Source organism: Podarcis raffonei, chromosome 7, assembly GCF_027172205.1.
Source record: "Podarcis raffonei isolate rPodRaf1 chromosome 7, rPodRaf1.pri, whole genome shotgun sequence".
Taxonomy (NCBI): Eukaryota; Metazoa; Chordata; class Lepidosauria; order Squamata; family Lacertidae; genus Podarcis; species Podarcis raffonei.
The window spans coordinates 27,241,092-27,264,234 of NC_070608.1; the positions used below are offsets into that span (position 1 = coordinate 27,241,092).

At 40.7% G+C, this 23,143-nt stretch overlaps 2 protein-coding genes across 2 annotated transcripts in view; both read left to right on the forward strand.

Annotated features, from left to right (window-relative positions):
- Positions 1-23,143, forward strand: part of CALB1 (calbindin 1) — a 185,011-nt gene that overhangs the window by 37,906 nt on the left and 123,962 nt on the right. The gene's annotated exons all lie outside the window — the stretch shown is intronic.
- Positions 25-20,883, forward strand: NBN (nibrin). Its single transcript, XM_053395692.1, has 16 exons — positions 25-205; positions 683-816; positions 1,858-2,006; positions 2,934-3,093; positions 4,135-4,238; positions 6,591-6,708; positions 8,096-8,286; positions 9,027-9,124; positions 11,077-11,209; positions 13,961-14,248; positions 14,862-15,294; positions 16,948-17,031; positions 17,613-17,756; positions 18,642-18,755; positions 19,219-19,268; positions 20,522-20,883. The coding sequence occupies exons 1-16, from the start codon at positions 169-171 to the stop codon at positions 20,547-20,549; spliced, it is 2,265 nt and encodes a 754-aa protein (XP_053251667.1). The 5' UTR covers positions 25-168; the 3' UTR covers positions 20,550-20,883.

Below are 23,143 nucleotides of genomic sequence, written 5' to 3' on the forward strand. Positions count from 1 at the left end.
CGTCGCTGTGTCAGCCTCATCGAAAGGCGCATGCGCGGTGTGGAGAGAAGATGCGTCGCGTCGGGCAGCTGCTCTGAGGTGGAGAAGAGGGGCTGGGGAAGCTGGTGAGGATACAAAGGCGAGGCGAGACGGGCCGGGGAACCACTGGCCGCTTCCTTCCGGCTCAGGATGTGGAAGCTGAGCCCAGCTGACGAGTCCGGGCCAGGTGAGGAGCGGAGCCTGAGGGGGAGGGGGCGTGTCCCGGGCAACTGGTCTCACTCCGCTTTGACGCCTGTTGGTTCTACCGTCTTCCGGCTTCTGCGTGTTGATTGGTTGGTTCAGCCTGTCCTGGCTCGCCGCGTTTGGGCGGATTGGAAAAGCGGCAGTTCGCCAATTAACCGATGTTAACTTTGGAAAACTGGGGTGGGGGGTGGGGAGAGTTGGCCTTCGCATTGAGAGCAGGTGTGGGGAACTATTGCTGAAGCACGACTCCCATCAGCCCCAGCAAGCATCGCCAAGAGCAAGGAATGATGGGAGTTGTAGTCCAGCAAAATATGGGGGGGGGGCGCAGATTTTCCACATCCTTGGTGGAAGGGATGGCTAAAGTCCTGTCTCCAACTCTCCATCCACATGAATAAAGATTAAAATCGGCGTTATACCATCAGAGGTTAATTAAAATTTGGTTGTGTTTTTCCCATTTCAGGACAGTCATACCACCTTTTAGTTGGTGTTGAGTATGTTGTCGGACGTAAAAATTGTGCCATTTTAATTCAAGCGGATCAGTCCATCAGCCGAAGCCATGCAGTCCTTTCAGTTAGTCACCCTCAAGTGAACCTTGTAAGTACCAAATGTACAGCATTATGAATAGGGGAGTGGTTTGGGGTCAATCATGGGACGCGGGTGGCGCTGTGGGTAAAAGCCTCAGCGCCTAGGGCTTGCCGATCGAAAGGTCGGCGGTTCGAATCCCCGCTGCGGGGTGCTCTCCCGCTGCTCGGTCCCAGCGCCTGCCAACCTAGCAGTTCGAAAGCACCTCCGGGTGCAAGTAGATAAATAGGGACTGCTTACCAGCGGGAAGGTAAACGGCGTTCCGTGTGCTGCGCTGGCTCGCCAGATGCAGCTTGTCACGCTGGCCACATGACCCGGAAGTGTCTTCGGACAGCGCTGGCCCCCGGCCTATAGAGTGAGATGGGCGAACAACCCTAGAGTCTGTCAAGACTGGCCCGTACGGGCAGGAGTAACTTTACCTTTACCTTTGGGGTCAATCACACCCATCTTGCAATTTTAATCGTACTTTATGCAGTTATAGAGCATACAGCACTGCCTCAGTCAAGTCACAGATAAATTTCTTACTGCTCCCAGATTTTTAGACCTCATCTAACAAAATTATGTTTTGAATGTGTTTTACTCAATATGTTTACCAAATGAAAAATGTGGCTACCAGATATAGGAGCCTTCATTAGCTTGGCATCCTCCTGGTATTTGGGGCTAAGACTCCTGTGCTGGCTGTCACTTAGGAGAACTATAGTCCAAAACACCTGTAGAGCACCAGGTTGAGGAAGGCTGAGATAGAGGGTTAATGCTAGAAACAAAAAACACAATGACCCAGTTTGCATATCACAATAAACTATAGATAATTGTTTGCCGTCAACCCCTCTGTCTGAGTGAAACATAGGGAAAACATTTGATCCCTTGCTTAGTGTTACATCCAAATGAATAATTGTGTTTTCTTTTGCTTCAACAAACCACAATCAGTAAGCCAAGAGTAAATATTGCCTATAGATTGTTACACTTCCAACAAACCATGATGTGTGGTTTGGCTAAAATGAACTCAGTTGCTATTGTTGGTACCTGAAATGTTATTTTTATTTTTATTTTCAGAGTCAGTCTTCTACATTTCCTGTGTTAACTTTAAAAGACACTTCTAAATACGGTACCTTTGTTAATGAAGAAAAACTAGCAAATGGTACTACTAGAACTTTGAGGTCCGGTGACAGAGTCACTTTTGGAGTCTTTGGAAGCAAGTATAGGTAAGATCAATTTGTGCTCATCTTAAAATGTTCATGGCTATGCTTTTTTGAAAGTCATGGAATATGTCTGAGGACTAATTAGAAATGGACAAAAATAGTCATTCTCAGCTGTGAATCTTACAAAGGGTGTGAGATCCCTTGCAAATGTCTCTACTCTTAGATCATGATACATTCCTGCCATAATCTTTGCTTCTGTAGCTCTGCCTCCCTCCACTGTCTGAAGGCCTCCTATTCCCTCAAATATTCCACCTTAGCTGTTCTGTACAGTTGGAACTGCCTCCTAGAACACTCCCATGGTGCCAACTCTTACTTCTTTCAAAACCCACCTTTTCTATTAAACATTTGTCACAGCCCCTTAGATGCTGTGCTTCACTGTAGCTGAACCTGTAATTGAGCTGAGGGACGCTGGTGGCACTGTGGTCTAAACCACAGAGCCTAGGGCTTGCTGATCAGAAGGTCGGTGGTTCGAATCCCCGCGACGGAGTGAGCTCCTGTTGTTCGGTCCCAGCTCCTGCCCACCTAGCAGTTTGAAAGCATGTCAAAGTGCAAGTAGATAAATAGGTACCGCTCCGGCGGGAAGGTAAATGGCATTTCTATTCACTGCTCTGGTTTCACCAGAAGCGGCTTAGTCATGCTGGCCACATGACCTGGGAGCTGTCTGCGGACAAACGCCGGCTCCCTCGGCCTATAGAACGAGATGAGCACCACAACCCCAGAGTCGTCCGCGACTGGACCTAACGGTCAGGGGTACCTTTACCTTTACCTTTACATGCAACTGAAACCACTATGTTGCTTCCTGTGTCAAATTTAGATTGATAAGCTCCTCAGGGCAGGGACCTCTCCCTGTAAAGGACCACACACACAGTTGCTATTATTTAACTAAATAAAGTAATAATATTGTGTGTTTCTTTTAACACTACTTTGCAGAATATTCTATGAGCCTTTGGTAGTGTGCTCTTCGTGCTTAGCTGTTTCACAGAAAAGTGCTTTAAGTAAAAATATTCTACAGCTGGGAGGCCATGCAGTGAATGAGTGGAAAGAAGAATGTACTCATCTTGTTATGGACTCAATCAAACTTACAGTTAAGGTGAGTTGTGATTTTTCAAGTGCATCTGATATGCAAGCGTAATACTGATTTTTCTGAACTGTGCATTGCAGTAAAATGGTCTGTAGTTCTATATGCCGCAAACCGTTTTTTCGTATTCCCTTTCCTGTCAATTCACTTTAATATTTCATTGGAAAATTGAGACTTCTTGGCAGCAGGCACTGGAGTATTGTGACATTTTTTGTGAGGCATCTTTGTACATGAAAGATGCTTTAACAATGCAGTCATGCACATAATTACTTGAAAGTCCCAGTATGTTCCATGGGGTTTACTCTTAGATGTGTTTAGTGGATTACAAATAGCCATTATGGAGTCAAGAGGGAGTGTATTTTGGGCATTCCAGAAGATGTGGAGCTGACACTGAGGCCATGCAATGAACAATTTAATAGAAAGATAATCACAATGAAGTTAGGATATAGGAGGGTGTGGATTTGGCATAAATATTTGAATTCGAGTGCAGGAGTGAGAAGAGAAGTTGAATTGTATAGAGTTAGCAAGAAAGCTTCTGTAAAGCTTATGAGTAAAGGAAATGAGTGATTTAGAGTGTAATTCAGGCTTCCTCGACCTCGGCCCTCCAGATGTTTTCAGACTAAAATTCCCATCATCCCTGACCACTGGTCTTGCTAGCTAGGGATCATGGGAGTTGTAGGCCCAAAACATCTGGAGGACCAAGGTTGAGGAAGCCAGGTGTAATTTATGGGGCTCAGTTTGGTATTGATGTGTTTGGGAGTGATGGGAAGGTAACCATCCTGGCAGAGTTCGTTGTTATATGGGGCATTAAGGTGTGCTGCTGATGGGAGGAACTGATAAGGCAGTGAGAATGGTGTCCACAGACAATGGCAGCAAAAGGGTTGTAGTTTTCTGTTTTCAGAGGGTACCACTAACCAGTGGGTTGTGAGACTGGGGTAGAGAGATGTGAGTGAAAGGCTGGGAATGAAGACAGGCTAGAGAGAACATAGAGAGAACATGCAGCGTTTTTGTACTATTGTAAATTATGGTAGTGATTATCTGCTTTATCTTTAGGCAATATGTGCCTTGATCTGTGGTCGACCAATTGTGAAGCCAGAGTATTTTGATGAATTAATCAAAGCAATTCAGGCGAAACAGCTGTTACCGACACCTGAAAGGTAACAAGTTATAATACACACCCTACATTTAAAAAGGATTTGATAATTATAATTTGAACTATTATGTTCTACTATGTAGCAGTTGGCTTTAAAAACTCCTGGAGTATGCCCTGCTTAGACAGAACCAGTACTTTCTTTCTGTGGTGATGCAGGGGTACTCATACCCTTAAACATTTTGTGAATCTAAGTTTGGCCTCATTGAGGGGCAGTATTTTAATATGAGTAGGAAAGTGAGAGTACCCTTTAACATTATTTTTTAGAAAGAAAGCACTGGATATAACCATATTCAAGTCATGCACGTTCATGAATTGAATATGATGCATAACATACACGCTATAGATATCTATGCCATAGTGTAATTTTATATGTTGTCAGATTAAATCATTATATGCTTACACACATTCAGAATTATATGGAACATTTATGTTCTTGAAGTATAGCAGAAATATACAAAATATTTATACAATGGTGCTGCTATAGTTGGTTTTTCCTTAGGAAAGTCTATAAGGAGCTACTCTTTATACTGCTATTTCTGGCCCACTGTTGTCTACTGATTGGTTGCAATTCTTTTTGCATCTGTATACTTCTTTAAGTAGAGAGTATCCAGAATAGACATTTTCACAACTTCTCAGATTCTGGAACCTCCTACCATGAGTAACTCCCTGTTGCCCGGATTTCAACTTACTCACCCTTATCAAACCTACTACTGACTTCTGGCTGTCATTCATCCATTGTGCCTGGTTCACCTGGCAGGGAGAAATAGCTAGATGGCATGGTGACAACCCACTTTAAAATCCAGGCAACATTTCCCTGTAGTTTTATATAGACCCATGTGGAACTCCACAAGAAAGTTCCCATAACAAATAATAACGTAGACTTATGTGAAACTCAACAAGAAAATGCCTATAAGGAAAAATATCTGCCTCCCAGCACCACCTTCTGTAATCTGCTAGTGCAGAAGTAGGGGATCATTGGCTTTCCACATGTTGCTGTACTCCAGGCATGGCCAAACTTGGCCCTTCAGCTGTTTTGGGACTACAACTCCCATCATCCCTAGCTAACAGGCCAGTCATCAGGGATGATGGGAATTGTAGTCCCAAAACAGCTGGAGGCCCAAGTTTGGCCATGCCTGCTGTACTTCAACTCTCACCGTGCTATTTCTGGTTATATGTGCAAATCATTTTGAAAGTGATTGTATTGTGCAAATCTTTTATATATGCCATTTTGAGAGCCTTTTGGTGGAATGCACGTATTCTAATCAAATAAATAAAACACCACCCTGGGGTATCTAGAGCTGCTTAGGCAATTCCTATTTATTTGTCTAGGAAAGGAGGATTCTGTACTGGTTTGTAACTTCCCAATTCATGTCGATCCAGTGAAGACTTCCTCAACTATGGTCTTTAACTATTTCCTCTTTCAGACTAGGTGAAGCAAAGTCTTCCCATGGTGAGGAAGATTAAGTATAATTATATTTAATTGGCAAAGTGTTGTACTGCTGACTCGTTGCTATGAGCTCTAGGGGAAATGACAGGATATTTTTGGATGTTGTGCGAGTTGAATCGTCTTCATTTTCACAGGTTGCTATAGAGATATCTTTGGTAATATCTTTTGAAGAGGTGCAAATACTCTTGGGAATATGAACATTAACAAAACATTGCTTTAAAAATAAATTATGTAGTTAATAATTGCTTTGGTAAAATACATCTCAGTTCGCAATCTGAGACCAGGTTCATGTTAAATTATTTCTGCTGATGAATAAAATTAACAGTTTTGTGATGCTTTGATCTTCAATTAAAACTAAAATTTATATTGCCTCTAGAGAGGACCTACTGTCCATATAAACTGTATGGAACAGCTTTTATTTTTTATGTAATTTGAATTCACAACTTTTATTTAAACCTTTGAACTTTTTTTGCAGACAGGTTATACACAGTGGGCATGTCATAAAAACATGCCTGTGGAGTTTTCAGATTTTTGTTAATCAAATAGATAATCAAATATTAGGGTGCATGGTTGTGGTCTTTGCCTTTGTCTGACTTTAAGATTGCTTTCAGCAAAAGGGGGGGGGGCTGGATAGAGAAAAAAATTGACATGTGTTCAGTGATGCCTGGGCTCTAGGACTACATGCTACATGGGTGCAGAAGAAGCAGACCTTTATTGTTGAGCCTGTGTGCAAATGGATAATGCCTCTTGATTACTGTGTCCAACACTGCGTACAACATAGTAAACCAGCTAGATGTTTGATAGAAAAACAGATGTACTCAAACTAGGTAAGGAATGTAGAAATGAATGACAGTTTATAGTAGTGTAAAATGTAAGCTACATTTTTACAATCATTTCTTCCATTCACAGTTTTTACCCTCCTATTGATGAGCTGAGTGTTAAGAATAACAAATTAGATCTGGCACCCTCTCCCATAAGAAGAACAATATTCAAAGGAAAAACGTTTGTGTTTCTAACTGCTAAGCAGGTAACTGGCACTGTTCAAAGCTTGACAAAAGTAATTTAAAATACATTTATCTACAGAGATTATGTTAATAGCACAGGTTTTGTGTACTCATTAACCCTCCTTAAATGTTGTACACATGCAATAATAAGAAGAAGGTTTGCACTGCTTGGCCTACTGATGGCCTTCTCAGTATTGGCTGTGGAACACCCTCCCTTCAGATGTCAAGGAAATAAACAACTTTCTGACTTTTAGAAGACACCTGAAGGCAGGTTTTAATGTTTGATGTTTTAGTACGTTCTGATATATGCTGTGAGCTGCCCAGAGTGGCTGGGAAACCTAGCCAGATGGGTGGGGTATATATAATAAAATTATTATTATTATTCATGACATCCATGGACATCGAGTGTGTGAATGCACACAGGGATCTCCATTCACATGGATTACATATGCATGTCCAGCTACTCTTTCATAGGTGCCGTTTTGCAGATGTCCATGCTCAGTGTGCGGATGTTGAGACTAGGTCCTTGGGGGTTGTGATGTTGCGATTGGAGCTACTGATATGTCCGTGCTTCTTGTTGTAAAAACTTGAGCCCCTACTATTTATTTGTCCAAAAAAAATTCACTGAAGTGCCTCAAAGCAACTTGAGCTGTGAAAAATAAAAGTAACAAAGACATTAAAATTAGATATATGAACATTTGTAACCCAAGTTAAGGGCTTTTGTACTTATTGGAGCTCAGAACTTGACTTTTCAGTCAATTTTCTACTTGTCTTTATACAGAGTCATCTATTGAGCTGCATTCATGTTAACAAAAGGCACATTGAACATAAGAACTGGCTAAAAAACCACCAAGGGCTTGTTCTCTGATTGGAAGAAGGTTTTGGGCTTGTCTACTTCCTCCCATGTCTCCCCCATTGCATTGCATGCATTACTGTGTGTACAATGTAGTGTCCAAAGTGGGTACTCTGGCATTTTTTTAGAATGCAGAACCTGCCTGACTCTTTCCTATGTTGCTAAAGGAACTCAAGTTGTATGAAATAAATCAGGGATGGGGAACCTTTCACTCTCCAGATGTTGCTGAACTATAATTTCCATCAACCCCAGCTAGCAATAGCCAGCAGCATTTGTATTCCAGCGACATTTAGAGGATCACAGGTTCCATATTGCAGTTGATAGTCTTTGTAGACAAGGTAATATGATAAAATGGTAATAAAGAAGAAACCTTTGAAATAGCAATAAACACACCTGTAACATTCTCTGTATATACCATTGCATTTATTGTCACTTGTAGAGTCCTCATATTGGTTACATTACTTCTTAAGTTACGAAATGGTATGCTTATTATAGAAATGTGTCATATTAATGTGAGCTCTGTTCTTTGAACCTTTGGGTTTTGTATTTAATTTTAGTTTGCAAAGCTGAGTGCAGCAATTAAACTTGGAGGAGGAGAAGCGAAACTGATAACGGAGGAAGCAGAGATTGTTTCTTCTTTGGTAGCACCTGATATTTGTGTCATTGAAGTAGGGTTGACAAACTCTCAAGGATCCATTTCTGACTTGGACAGGAAATGGATGGATAGAATCACAGCTGTGTTCCAAAGGTAGGATTGCTGAAATATTAGTAATTGAGTACTGTTGTTGGAGGGGCTGTCAAACCATAACAAATACAAATCTACAAATAGGGTCTGTAAAGTATGTGTGCATATCTAATGTTAAAGTAAGTCCACAGATTTCTGTCACATGCAAGAAATGATTGTAGCTGAATTAGAATAAAAAAAGCTCAACAACTTTGGTCGGCCCCCACGGCCCTTCACTTCATCAAATCTGGTGGCCCTCTTTGAAAAAAGTTTGGACACCACTGGACGGTGGTCCTCCAGATGATGTGAATTACAGCTCCTATTACCACTAGTGCTTATGCTGGGGTTTGATGGCAAACTGGGTTCAGTCACCCTGAGATGCTTCAATAAAATGCAGTATATACATAGTGATAGTAAATAAACAACATCTGGAGTGTCTTCCAGGCTTGTTATACATGTGCAGTCTAAATATGAATGCATGTAGGCAGGAAACTGCAGGTTAATAGAATTAAATGTTTCACTGACAATTTCCCTTGGGCCATTTTATTTACCGGTATTTAAAATATTGTTAGCTCACCCTTCATTATAACCCAGTCCAGCGTCTTTTTACAATGCCATTTATTTTTTAAACAAACACTGATATCCATCCCTTGCCATTTCACAGGTTGCATCCTGCATGATAGTCCGTTCCTTTACTGTAATGTTTTAGCATTATTTTCCAAGGATGTTATTTGGTGAATGACTTCCAGTTTTATTTCTAATAGGAAGCAATGGAGGACAATATCTGAGGCAGAAATTGGTCTAGCAGTTATTTTTTCATCCACAAAAACATACTGTAATCCTCAAACTCCACTAGATGCAGGTAGTTTTTAAAATCTATTTTTTAAAATCTTTGTTCTTAATTTTTTATTTTTAAGGAACTGAATTCAGCAGACAGCTCAAAAGAGGGAGCATGTTATTTAATAGTGCTTTGTTTTAGGATAACAGATAGCCTTGTTACTGATGACCCTACATCTTTTTTGCTAGCAGATTTAACAGATTTTAAATAGCTTTCAATTGGAAAAGTAAAAAGCACCAAAGTTTTAGTATCCAGTTTTGACAGCCAATAAGATGAATCTCACTTACATTCACTTCCAGTTTTTTTCTGCAGCATAATTCTGTAACTTCTTTTTCTAATTAATTTGCTTATATGGGAGAGGCCAGAGACTGGGGTCCTGTGACTTGCTCCCAATTCATTAAGTATGGTTGACCACTGGATAGTATTAGTTCTGGATTGACCCTTCATTTTAGGATGCTCAGACACCTCATGCAATAGAATTTTAAGTAAGAGGATATACTAGATTTTAGGTTTTGGTATTGAATACAGTGGTACCTCGGGTTACATACGCTTCAGGTTACAGACTCCGCTAACCCAGAAATAGTACCTCGGGTTAAGAACTTTGCTTCAGGATGAGAACAGAAATTGTGCTCCAGCAGCGCGGCAGCAGCGGGATGCCCCATTAGCTAAAGTGGTGCTTCAGGTTAAGAACAGTTTCAGGTTAAGAATGGAGCTCTGGAACGAATTAAGTACTTAATCCGAGGAACCACTGTAGTTAGGTCAAGTTTTTAAATTATATGACTTGTTTAATATCTTCAGTTTGAAAATTTTATATATATATATATATATATATATATATATATATATATATATATGGCTATATATATATACAGTGGTGCCTCGCAAGACGAAAAGAATCCGTTCCGTGAGTCTCTTCGTCTTGCGGTTTTTTCGTCTTGCGAAGCAAGCCCATTAGCGGCTTAGCGAATTAGCGCTATTAGCGGCTTAGCGGGCTTAGCGGATCAGCTGATAAGCGGCTTAGCGGATCAGCTGTTAAGCGGCTTAGCGGATCAGCTGTTAAGCGGCTTAGCGGATCAGCTGTTAAGCGGCTTAGTGGCTTAGCAGATCAGCTGTTAAGCGGCTTAGCGGATCAGGTGTTAAGTGGCTTAGCGGATCAGCTGTTAAGCGGCTTAGCGACTTAGCGGATCAGCTGATAAGCGGCTTAGCGGCTTGGGAAAAAGGGGGGGGAGGAAAAAAAACCCTGCAGGAACTCGCAAGACATTTTCGTCTTGCGAAGCAAGCCCATAGGAAATTCGTTTTGTGAAGCACCTCCAAAACGGAAAACCCTTTCGTCTAGCGGGTTTTCCGTCTTGCGAGGCATTCGTCTTGCGGGGCACCACTATATATATATATATATATATATATATATATATATATATATATGGCATGGGATTTGATGAAAATATACCTTGATGCTGAATGTGTTCATGGTGATCTTAATGACAATATGCTTGTGGTTTTTTTTAGTAACAATAAAAAGCTAGAACCCTGCATAGAAAACCAAAGGTTTTTAAGTTGCATTGCAAAAATACTAGTACAGTACAGTGGAACCTCAGTTGTCGAACGTAATACATTCCGGAAGACTGTTCAACGTCCGAAATGTTCAACAACTGAGGTGCAATGAGCGGTTGGAGAATTCAATTGAAAAAAATGAGAAATGCACCTCGGAAGCCGTTTGACTTCCAAGGCGCATTTGAAAACAGAAGCAATTACTTCCAGGTTTTTGGTGTTCAGGTTCTGAAACGTTCGGCTTCCGAGACTCTCAAAAACCGAGGTTCCACTATATTGAAGAAGCAAGATGGGGAGATAAATGGACACTTCTTAGTAGGAAGAGTTGCACAAAAATATATTTTTGAATTATATTTGTCTGAAATGGCATGATTTATATAGTTTTAAAATGTTAATATTCATTCTTCTTTGGTGCTTTTAAACTGCAGGTGTAAAACCCACATCAGCACCACTTGTTACAGGACCAAACCTTTCTCAAAGTCAAGTAGTAGATGAAACAGTGATGCCCACCATTGCAGCATACGTAGCTGACACAGAAATGGACCAACTGATGGACACATGGTAATGTACCAGCAGGAGCTCTTTTGATTTGCTATTTCTAAATATGGCTTCATGGTCAAGCCACACTTAGTCTGACTGTGATGCCTTTATTTTCACATGAAAATTTTCATCATGTGCCAAAAACTGCATGGGTAGATGCTTGAGTTTCTAATCTTCTGAAGTTACAAAAGATAGGGACTCCTAGTTTATGGAGAGTAACTTTCAGTACTGCATCTGTCTTGTCTTTTGTAAAATAAAAAAAAAAAAGCCTGGTGAGTTTTTAAGGCAGGAAAAAAAATGCAACATTTCATGTAAACACACTTCAGTCATTTTATTTGTATACTGCTTTTCTGTGTACATGCACTCAACAAACCAGTGTTACTTATTTCATTCATATTCCACCTTCTTCCAAACAGTTCAGAGGAGTGCAGCCCACACTCTAGCCACTGTCCAAGGCCAGCCCAGGGTCTTGTCCAGTCAAGTGTTAGTGGAACCCTTGACATATAACTTCAGGGTATAGTATGTACACACAATTGGGAAATAGAGCAAGACTATCACTAGCCACATAGTGCAAAATGTGGTATGTTTATTACACATTAAATGTCGGGGAGGGGAGAATTGCAGATGGTGGGAAAATCAGAACCAAGGGTAGCTATTACTCGGCACTACAGAATTAAAACAATCCTACATGTTTGCTCAGAAATGCATTCTGTTGTGTTTACTTGCTGCTACATAAATACAGTGGTATCTCAGTTCTTGAACGTAATCAGTTCCGGAAGACCATTCGAGTTCCAAAATGTTCGAAAACCGAGGCGAAAGGGCTGTTGGCAAATTCAATTGAGAAAATTGAAAAATGCACAGCGGAAGCCGTTTGACTTCTGAGGTGTGTTCGAAAACAGAAGCTTTACTTCTGGGCTTTTGGCGTTTGGGTTCCAAAATGTTTGTCAACAGAGACGTTCGAGAACCAAGGGACCACTGTATGCATATTTAGTGATTGTGGCGTGTATCTGCTGAAATCCTTGACATCAGTGAGAATGCATGCTAAAATAATATTAACAGTATAATCTTATGCATGTTTACTCAGAAGTCACATTTAGGACTGCATTTTAGATTTAGAATATTTAGGCTGCATTCCTACATACACTTGTCTAGGAGTAACCTCTATTGAACTCAATGAGGCTTCACTCTGAGTAAGCATTTATAGCATTGCACTATAAATCCAGGAAGATTTACAAGTGATATGGAAGCTGCTTTGGTGACAGAACTGTTTGCATCTTCCAAACAATGAACAAGGGAATGTTTTTGATGACCGAAGAGTGGCATTTTAGGATCTTATTTCTGCTCTTAAAAAAAAGTCAGCCAAAGTCGCAAGAAACTTACAGGAGGCATCTTCATAGGGATCAACATGCAGAGGCAGTGTTGAACTCTGTGTAGTCTGCTGTAGCTTTGGAATCTTGCCTCTGCACCATTTAGGAACTAATGGCTTGCTGATCAGAAGGTGGAATTTGCTGATGCATTTGAGCCCTGATACCTCTCTCTTACCTCCCAAAATTAAGCAGGGTGTTCTGTACAGACTGTTATTGGGGAGGTCCTCAGGTGCTCAAGCTGCAGTCCTAATTCCACTTACCGGGGAGCGCTGCTGTGTTGACATGGTTGGGACTGCAGCTTTAGTCACAGTGATATTAGCATTTCATAGACCACATAGGATTTACTGAGTTCCAGTTATTATTGACACAGTCAGCTGTTTTCAAAAAAGAAGAGTCATTTTTGAAGCTGCTGCTGGAGGGGAGCATAGGAAGCTCGAGAGAGGAGAAAGGTGGGCAGAGGGACAGGTGGAGAAAAGCAAGAAAGTGCAAATAGGATAGAAAGGAATCAATCAATCAGAAGGAAAGCAAACTAGTTGGTATGTACCAGATGGAAGAAAAAAATAGTGTCTGGAAGCATTACTAGAGTGTGTGCAGGTGTGTGCTGCTGCGCTTTTGAATTTGTTCCAGCAATCCCTACTGATACTGGTAGGTAACATCTACTTTGCAAAGGAGCAGATTTTTCTTCCTCAGGCCCTGCCCTTCTCCTGCAGTTTTGCCTTGCCACTGCGATTTCGGTGGGCAAGTTGAGGAAGAGGGTGGACGAAAGCAAGCAAACAATGGAAAGGGGAGAAATGGTTTTCCTTTTCCTTTCACTTGCTAAGTGTGTAACCCACCCAGGATTAGCAGAGCAAAGTCATAGACATGCAGCACCAGTGGCCATGCCCTTTGTTTGCAAGCATACTTAATAGTGCTTTGTACCCAAGTCCCTTTAAGGAACTAACAAAGATGCATGCATGTAGGGGAGCTCAGCAGCTGCCATTCTAAAATGCAGTTACTACTATGCCTCCATTTCAGGGTACTGGTAGGGAGGTGGGTGGCCAAGTGAGGATGAGATTAATGAGGGGCCCATCTGAGCTCATGGACCCTCAGCCAATGCCTGATTATATCAATCGCTGCCATCAGGCCTGTTACTACTCCTATAGCAGATGATGATAGAGAAATTTCAAATTCCTCGTAGCTGGCAAAAAAAAAAAAAGAAATTCATTTGCTTCAATCTAGCAAGAAATTCTCATCTTTAGGTGCAACCCATGCGTGGACCTTACAGATACCTCACATTTCTAGGGATCAGCAGAATAACCAGAAATTTGAGAAACGGATTATAGATCATGTAATGTATGGTACAGGCTTTGGTCATTGACTTAGTATTTCCTGCTCTGACCTATTACTTTTCTCCTTGTTTACACAGCATGGAAGTGTCAGGAGAGAACAGAAAGAGAGCAACAACTCCTATCAGGGAACAAAGGAAAAAACCTTACCCACTGGATATAACTACTGTTAATGAAACTCCAGCAGGAACTGGCACTGTGAATGTTGGGGCTACAGTACCCAGGTTGAATGCAAGGCCCGAGACTAACCAGAGTAGCCTTTCGCCCTCTCCCTCTAAAATGTCAGGGAATAGGAGAAATAAAGAGGGAGATTCACAGCAACAATTGAATTCAATTAAAAACTACTTCCAGACAGTTACCAAAAAAAGGTATGTTCACATAAATCTCTTGCAGTCAGGCTAGTTCTAATATTTATTCCCTAATTTTTGGTCTTTACTTAGCCTTCAAAGATCTCAGATGTTTCAGTTCCATAGTTAACTGAAAATATGTGAAATCCTCACAAACAATGCATATTGATAACATGCTGGCTCCAAGAAGCTGCCTGAATAATGCTAATCAGTGCTACATTTTAATTAAATAAGTTTGCTTATGAGTAAGCTACCTTTTGCTGATTGCTCCTAAGGATGCCATCACGATGAATCCCATTTGAAATTAGTGACACTACAGTGCACAGTTAAATGCTTGCTATAATTATTACAAGTGCCATCTGAGTTGTACTTGATTGGATTCAGTCTGTCTAGGTTCATAGCTATTCATCATAAAGATGAGTAGTGAACAAATGTGTGTTTGTGATCTTTCTGTGTATATCCATTTGTGATGTTCTGCTTGTGCAAATAGGAACTAAGTGTCCCTTTCCTCCCTCCTTTGCACCAGCAACATTTGCTCTAGAGGGTTGGGAGACCAATCATGTTCACTGGCACGATGTTAGGTTCTCCCTCAATCTGAAGAGAAAGTCTAAAATGCTTTTTTTTTCTATTCAAGGGAAAGGGATGAGGTTGAAGAAACATCACAGTCTAAATATGCAAAGATAGAGAAGTCATCACTGGCTTCTAGTGATACTCAGCCTGTAACTTCTTGGCTGTGGGAAAGCAAGGCAGGAGGATCTCAAAAAGGGTCATGTACCTTGGACCAGAACACAAACAAGTCCTGTATAGGTGGAAGTAGAAAGTCTATTGCGGAGACTAGCCCGTTAGAAAATAATAATAATGAAAGCATTGTTGCATCAAAAAAGAGAAAAGAATTGGAGGACTCAATAGAAGACGAAGCATCGTTAGAACTTGTCTTTGCAAGCCAAGAACTGGATTGGGAAGACGATATAGGAAATCATGGTGAAGGCAGTACTCAAGGTGCAAAGAAGAAAAGGAAATTGGAAATGAAAGAAGAGAATTCAGATATGGAGACTGGGAGACTTCAGGTAGTGACATTTCTCTCTCTCTCTCTCTCTCTCTCTCTCTCTCTCTCTCTCACACACACAGACACACACACACACAGAGAGAGATGCCATAAACCACAATTTTAGACTATTAGCATAAAGATAAAATTATTTTGAATTTCTATCAATAAAAGAAGGAAGAAATAAATGCTTTATATCATTTTACAGGAGGGATAACAAGGTGGGTATATATTGTACTCAGACTTCTGGAATTTTAGAGGGTGGGCTTCATAGAACTACTCTTCAGATCTGCCAAAGTGGGGGGACATTTAGAACAGGGCCAAGTCACTGATGGATTAAAAATATATTTGGTAAAGTGATTAGCTAAATATTCTGTAACATGGTAAAATACTTAAATCATTGATTTAGAGCATCGGGCAGTATCAGTAAATATCCCCTTCAGGTTGAGATTCCTTTTTGTTGCTTTCACCATTTTTTGTGTAGTTTGCATTTCTTCCTCCCCAGCCCCCAAATGTGTGCATATCTATTCTAGCATACTCAGATTTCCCCATGTGCTTCACTTGAGGGGCAGCTTCATGTACTTCATGTTTTTGCACACGCTTTCTTGTTGTAAGGATGGAAGCCACTGGGCACAGAAACTCCATGTGCTCATTGAACATGAAACAGATTTTTCGATGCAATGTGCCTGTTTCTGCTAGTGTTGGCATTTGGTATACTCACAGTCACAGTGGAGAGAGAGGTTTGTTTTCCTTTAAAGCTTTTGTTTTCCTTTACAACTTTTACATGGAAGAACTGTGGTCGCCTAGTACACCTAAGGTTCAAAAACAAAACTAGTCACAATCCACTGCACAATTAAAAGCATTTATGTCCCATTGAAACCACAGGTTTATGTATGTAGAAGTCTATATTGAATTATGCTGGAAATCACAAGTGTGGAGAATGCAGTTGCGTTCAAGTCCTGCTTGCAGGACCTCCCATAGGAATCTAGTTGATCACTGTGATAACTGGATGCTGGACTGCATGAGCCCCTGGCATGATCCAGCTGGGTTTTTCTTACATTACTATGTAAAATAGCTTTTATCCATTTTTTAAAATGACCTCTCGTGAAAACCTACTTTTGTTGGATCGGAATTGTTTTCCTGAATAACTTCACACTATTCTCCTAGAGATTTTTTGTGAGTATGTACTGACTCTTCTACATCCTTCTTTTATTGTGCTGCCACAGTAAATCAGCCACACTTCTCTACACAACAGCAATTTTAAAGTTGCTCATTAATGAAAGCGATTATTTCTTCTTTTATACTTTAAAGCTGTGAAAGTATTTCACTTTGAAACCCAAGAACTAGGTAACAAGTCAAGTTCTGTTTTTGCAAGCTGTGACCATAAATAAATTCTGCTGAATAGAAGGCTTCTTTAGCTTGGGAGAAACCAAGCTGAAGAACTCTTTCATTCAGAGTAATTTATTTCAGCTCTCTCGTGTGGGAGCTACCACACACTTTGACAGAAGAACCATTTGTTATTTCCTCTATTTGAGGAGTAGTCAGAGACAGACAAGTTCAGCATTTGCTAGCTAGAGTTCAAATAAGTAGCTTTCAGCCTACGGTTTTCAGCCTAATTCTACTGTAGTGGTATAGAGTATATGTTAGACACTTACCAATACCTTTTGTTAAACAGCAAGAAAAGAAGCAGTCGCTTCCAGTTTTAAACCAGAAACAAGAAAGAGAAGAATCACCAGGCTCTGCAAAGAATGACTCCAATGTAAGGAATATCTTCATGTTAATGTTTCGTGTATTTAATTTTTGCAATAAGTAATATGGTAGGAAATGCATTCTTTTAAATTAAAAAGATACTCCAATATTACGGCTAGTGACATTTAGTTTTTTGAAAATATATCTTAAAAAATAGCATGTCTTTAAACTATTTTGTTAGCATTCTATTTGTTCGCTTCCCTCGCAATTATTAATTGAAACTATCAAACTTTCATTGTTTGCTAGAGAACTAGGAAATAGACCCATTTTCCTGTCCTACTTTGTAGGAGGAACAGGCAAGTTTGTTGTCATGTAGAAAACGAGTGAAAGGTGTGAAGCTAGTGAATGTATAAATTGATGCAGATATTTCATAGTTCATTAAATGGCTAAAGGGAGATTTTGGTTTTCCTTGAAGAAACTGATTTAGTTAGAAAAAGTTTGGAAATGTTTTCAAATACCATATCAGAAAATAGATGACTAAGTACTGTACCTACAATCTTATGATGAAGAATAAATGTTTATTGTAATAAACAAGCTTGATTAGAATAACCTCAGTAATTGCTCTAATTCTTTCCCCCCCTCCTAAATAAGAATCCTGATAGATGTGCGAATCTGCCCAGCAGGCTCCTGCTGACTGAATTTAGATCATTGGTTGTTAGTCAGCCAAGGAAAGATGGTCGTTGCACTGCAAAAATAGATTATGGACATCTGAACAACTTTAAAAAGTTTAAAAAGGTTGGTACATGCTTTTAAACTCACAAGAGGATATTACTTAGAACATACAGAAAAGGTGTAAAAATACAGTCGTACCTCGGCTCCTGAACACCTTGGGAACTCAATGTTCCGGTTTTTGAACATTTTTTTGGAAACTGAATGTCTGTTGCAGCTTCTGCTATTGTTTCCGGCATGCCTGTGCAATCAGGAACCAAGCAGAAGTCGTGCCTTCATTTCCAAACTTTTTGGAAGTCAAATGGACTTCCGGAACGGATTCTGTTCGATTTTTGAGGTACGTCTGTATTAGCTAAATCTGACCATTTTCTGGTTTTGGTTGGTTGGGTATGTCTTTTAATCTAGAGGTTTCCAGTACAGTGTTGGACTGAATTAAATGTAGTCCTAAAAGCTATTGCAAGGGTTGAAGCAGAATGCTTCTATGTTTAAATTATATTGCACTCTTTGGGAATGATCAGAAATTGTTATTGTTATTGTAAAAGGACAAACTTAGAGCAGATCAGCCAGAATCCATTTGTAATGTTGTTAAGCTTCAATAAAAACATTAAGATATACACTTTTAAGTGGATAATTGTATTTATAACTGTATTATGTTATTTCTGTAATGTATCTGAAACCTGTATAGTTTGTATAGTGCCTCCTGCTCTACAGCCCAAACCTAGAATGAAAGAATAATACTCAACAACTGTATTTAATGTATTCTGAGTTTTCTTCAAATGATAGAATGCAATAATGACAAAGGGCACCCTTGTCTGCTTCTTTGAAGCTGAATTGAGTAAGTAGCTGTTTCGGATTCCATCTTTGCATAGTGAGATTTGTAAACGCATTGAAGCCCCAGTTTGAAACCTGAGTTAAATAGAGTTGAGATTAATACATCTTTCCATTTGACAGGTAGCTTATCCTGGAGCAGGACAACTTCCATACATTATTGGGGGATCGGATCTGATAGCTCATCATGCTAGAAAGAATTCTGAGATGGAAGAATGGTTGAGGCAAGAAATGGAGGTGAGGAACATGAAGTAGTTAAAAGCAAATAACCTGCAACCTTGGCACTATCAGCACCATGCTCTAACCCAACTGAGCTATCACAGTCATGATCATGAGCTGTAGGTCAGTGTTTCATACACTGGCTGGGTGAGGGGCTGCATCGAGAGTGGAAGATCATGGAAAATTGGATGGAGAGCGCTCGCAAGCGGCCTCTTCCCACTTTCCCCACTCCCACTGCAGCCCCACCGTCCTCCCATCCCTGGCCTTTTTGTAGGATCTTCAGAAGAGACCTTTTGGCACAGGGCAGGCAGTATGCAGTGGGGCAGAGATGGTAGGGAATATCCCTTGTTTCCTTGTGCTCATGCAGTATTGGATATCACCCATTGTATTTATGTGTAAATGCCTGACTGCACCCAAATCATGCTGGTTCAGAGCAGTTCATATTTGGCAGAAGTTCTCAAAGAATCATTTATTTTTCTAGGAACAGAGTCGCCAAGCAAAAGAAGATTCGCTTGCAGATGACCTCTTCAGGTGAGGGTTCCCCCCTCCCCATAACAGACTCAAGGGTGGAATCTACACACATATAAAAACATTCTGAAAATGCTTTTTTAAAAAGTGTTTTAAAAAACACATTGGATTTTCCATAAGGCTCTCCATTGCCATCTAGTGTCACATTGTGCTGTATATTGCACTTAAAACGTTTTATTTGCAGCTATATAGCTGAGTCCAAGGACTCATTGTATGTTTGCTCAAATTGCATGTGACTGTCTGTTCTTCCCTCCAAACAAATAACAAACTATAGAATAGACATAGCTAGCTTTTAAATATATAAAAAATACACCAAATTAATACCTGGTTCTTCAGAGCAGACCAAAATCAGAATTAAGAAGCAAGGACAACTTTCTGCCTCATTTTTGCTTCTGGAAGGAAAACCCAAAGATGAGAATTTTTAATTAACATTTTTTTAATTGACAAATTTGATAAGTGACAATAATTTTTGCTGTCAGTTGCAAACTGCTCTTGCTGTTAGGTGATAATAGGCAGGAAGCCTCTGATCATATGGTGGAAACGTCTACACTCAGTCTATTGGAAATCTGAAGAAGCAGTGTGCATGATAATGCATGGCTCACTGTGCAGCAATAGACTGCCCAGAAAGTATCAAAGTAAAGTAAAATGTTAATTCACCCTGGATTAGTCTGTTTCCATTTGTGTGTTCCTTGGCAAAGGCCACTCTGCTTGGGGAATATGTCATATAAGTATTTAGAGACCCTTGGGTCAGTCAGTCCCAAATTCCCGCTGGGCATGTCGGCACCCATTTTGGGTCTGAGACTTAATGACAGAAGAAATGTCTGATACAATCTGCACATGTGCTCACATCACCATCAGAGACCCTGTTCTGTGTTCTGCCATCAGAGGTATGTGGGCCTTTTCGGTCAGTCTGATACTTAAGCTGTAGACTGTCCTCCCACACTGGCCCCATGTGGCCTCATCACTGCTTAATATTCAACAAGAAATATGACTGTTTCAGCAGTGGGTTGCATTGTTGCTAATGGATTTGAGATTCAACTGCTCCTTAATGGTTTTATTTATTTATGTTCCAGCTTCCTTCCAAGCTCAGGTTGTTGTGACCCTGCAACAACCCTATGAGGCAGGTTGGGCCAAGAAGCAATGACTGGTCTATTGACTCAGTCAGCTTCATGGACAAGTTGCAGGTCATGTGACTGTGTTTTCAGTTTTACTGGATTTCAGAACCAGGCATTTATGCATTGTTTTGTTCCATTCAGATATGATCCCCATGTAAAAAGAAGATAAGGTGTGCCTTGAATCAGACCTACAGCAGAAGAAAAGCTTGCCTGGCCCGCTGGCAATAAATTGCAACAGAGTCAATTTTACGCTGATCATACCTCCAGAAAACCTGCTTTTCATATTGAAGAAAGGATGCAAGACTTTGAACGGTTCTTCAAACATGCTACAGTGATGGATCCATCTGCCCACAGCGTGAAAGACTGGTCTAGGCCGACTTTGTAATGCTCAATACAAAGATAGCATTAAAATTCAAACTAGAGTAGAACTGAAGCCATTTAACCCCCCTCCTAGGTCTTGCTGCTCTGGCAGTGAATAAAAGAAGTATCTCTTCCATACCTGACACTACCGTGGCTTCATGCTTTAATGGCTATTGACTCATGTTAGCAACCTTTGGGAAATGACATTATTCAACAGTACTTCTGGCATCCAGCCTTAGCAGCATGCTAGATATTAGGAGACCTCCCTCACTTGTCCTGCCATAGCTGCCCCTTTTGGAGCAGCAACAAAGACAAATGTAGGGGACAGAAACATGGGAGGTCACAGAAAGGTGGTTGAAGGAGCGTTGGATATCATTGGGAAAGTTGCAGGAAGGATCAAACCTTGTTGTACTACCAATGAAATCAAGACCAAATAGGCTCAGAACTGGATTTGAAACGGCCCACTTGATTTTCAGAGTTTGAGAGGGAGGGTGCAGAGACTTACTAAGGGGAGTTTGCCCATCGATAGTTATAGCACACAAAGCCTTTGAAATTCTTTTTCAACTTGCATTCTCTATCCAAAATTTTGTTTTTATCAAAGCAAATAGGTTTCTTTTTTTAAAAAAACCACCACACATTTGTTTTAACCTATTTTTTGTATGGTATGATGACTATCAGAATTGTCAAATGGCAACACGGGATTTGTAACATGAGTATTGCTCACTTCTGTACCGTTTTGCATCTCTCAAACTGGCTTTGATCCTTTTAGTAAATTATTAGTCTCCGTATTGATGGGAAATCTTTTCTTTGCTTCTCAGAATTTTGATGCTTACAAAGACTTGTGCCTATTGCAGATAGGAATAAGAGCAGCTGTCTTCTAATTAGTTTATTTTGCCTAAGTGGTGTTAAATCTGTTTGGTGCCTTACAAGAGACAGGGTGCTATAGGCCCAAATCTGCCATACTTCTGTTAAATCAGAGGAAAGTAAAACGGATACTTCTCCTCAGATGTGTCCCATAAACTCCTTAGATTTAGAAAAGTTTAGTATCAGTTTGACCATCTCTAGCATATACCGCATGTTTGCTCCCATGCATGGCTTAGCCAAGCTGGTTGAAACAGGTAATGCCTTTTAAGAGTCTAAAGCAGGTATCTCTCCACCCAATGCTGTCCAGATGTTTTGGACTACTATACCTATCTGCCTCAGCCAGCATGGCCAATGGTCTGGAATGATGGAAGTTGAAGTCTGAAGCATCTAGCAGGCAGCAGGTTGGGGAAGGCTCTTCTAAAGACAGATTAGAGAACTGGGCCAAACCAAACAAGATGAATTTTAATAGGGAGAAATGTAAAGTATTGCACTTGGGCAAAAAAAATGAGAGGCACAAATACAAGATGGGTGACACCTGGCTTGAGAGCACTACATGTGAAAAGGATCTAGGAGTCTTGGTTGACCACAAACTAGACATGAGCCAACAGTGTGACGCGGCAGCTAAAAAAGCCAATGCAATTCTGGGCTGCATCAATAGGAGTATAGCATCTAGATCAAGGGAATTAATAGTGCCACTGTATTCTGCTCTGGTCAGACCTCACCTGGAGTACAGTGTCCAGTTCTGGGCACCACAGTTCAAGAAGGACACTGACAAACTGGAACGTGTCCAGAGGAGGGCAACCAAAATGGTCAAAGGCCTGGAAACGATGCCTTATGAGGAACGGCTAAGGGAGCTGGGCATGTTTAGCCTGGAGAAGAGGAGGTTAAGGGGTGATATGATAGCCATGTTCAAATACATAAAAGGATGTCACATAGAGGAGGGAGAAAGGTTGTTTTCTGCTGCTCCAGAGAAGCGGACACGGAGCAATGGATCCAAACTACAAGAAAGAAGATTCCACCTAAACATTAGGAAGAACTTCCTGACAGTAAGAGCTGTTCGACAGTGGAATTTGCTGCCAAGGAGTGTGGTGGAGTCTCCTTCTTTGGAGGTCTTTAAGCAGAGGCTTGACAACCATATGTCAGGAGTGCTCTGATGGTGTTTCCTGCTTGGCAGGGGGTTGGACTCGATGGCCCTTGTGGTCTCTTCCAACTCTATGATTCTATGATAAAGAATGCTTATGAAGACTAAACATTTGCTCCATGCTTCTAGTCAGTCCATGCGTGCAGTCTAAGCAGTAAGCCTTTTCTGGGGATAATTTTTGTGCTTAAGTACCCATACAGAGCACCTTCCCTTGGATCGAAGGGCGGGGGGGGGGGGGGAATCTATTTGGGTTGCAGCTGCTTGGTGATTTCCCTTAAGAATAACTTCCCAGAAACACAGGTAAGAATGACTGGTAAATGCTAATAAAGTATTCTGTACACACATAATTGCTTGGTTTGCAGACTGTATACCAACCCGTAGAAAAAGATATATGGCTG

What these genes read in the sequence shown, in the direction of transcription:
- NBN (XM_053395692.1), top strand. Translation starts at nt 169, where the DNA reads ATGTGGAAGCTGAGCCCAGCTGACGAGTCCGGGCCAG. An exon ending in AGCTGACGAGTCCGGGCCAG is followed by an intron (nt 206 to 682) that starts GTGAGGAGCGGA and finishes TTCCCATTTCAG; the next exon opens with GACAGTCATACCACCTTTTA. An exon ending in TCAAACTCCACTAGATGCAG is followed by an intron (nt 9,125 to 11,076) that starts GTAGTTTTTAAA and finishes TTTAAACTGCAG; the next exon opens with GTGTAAAACCCACATCAGCA.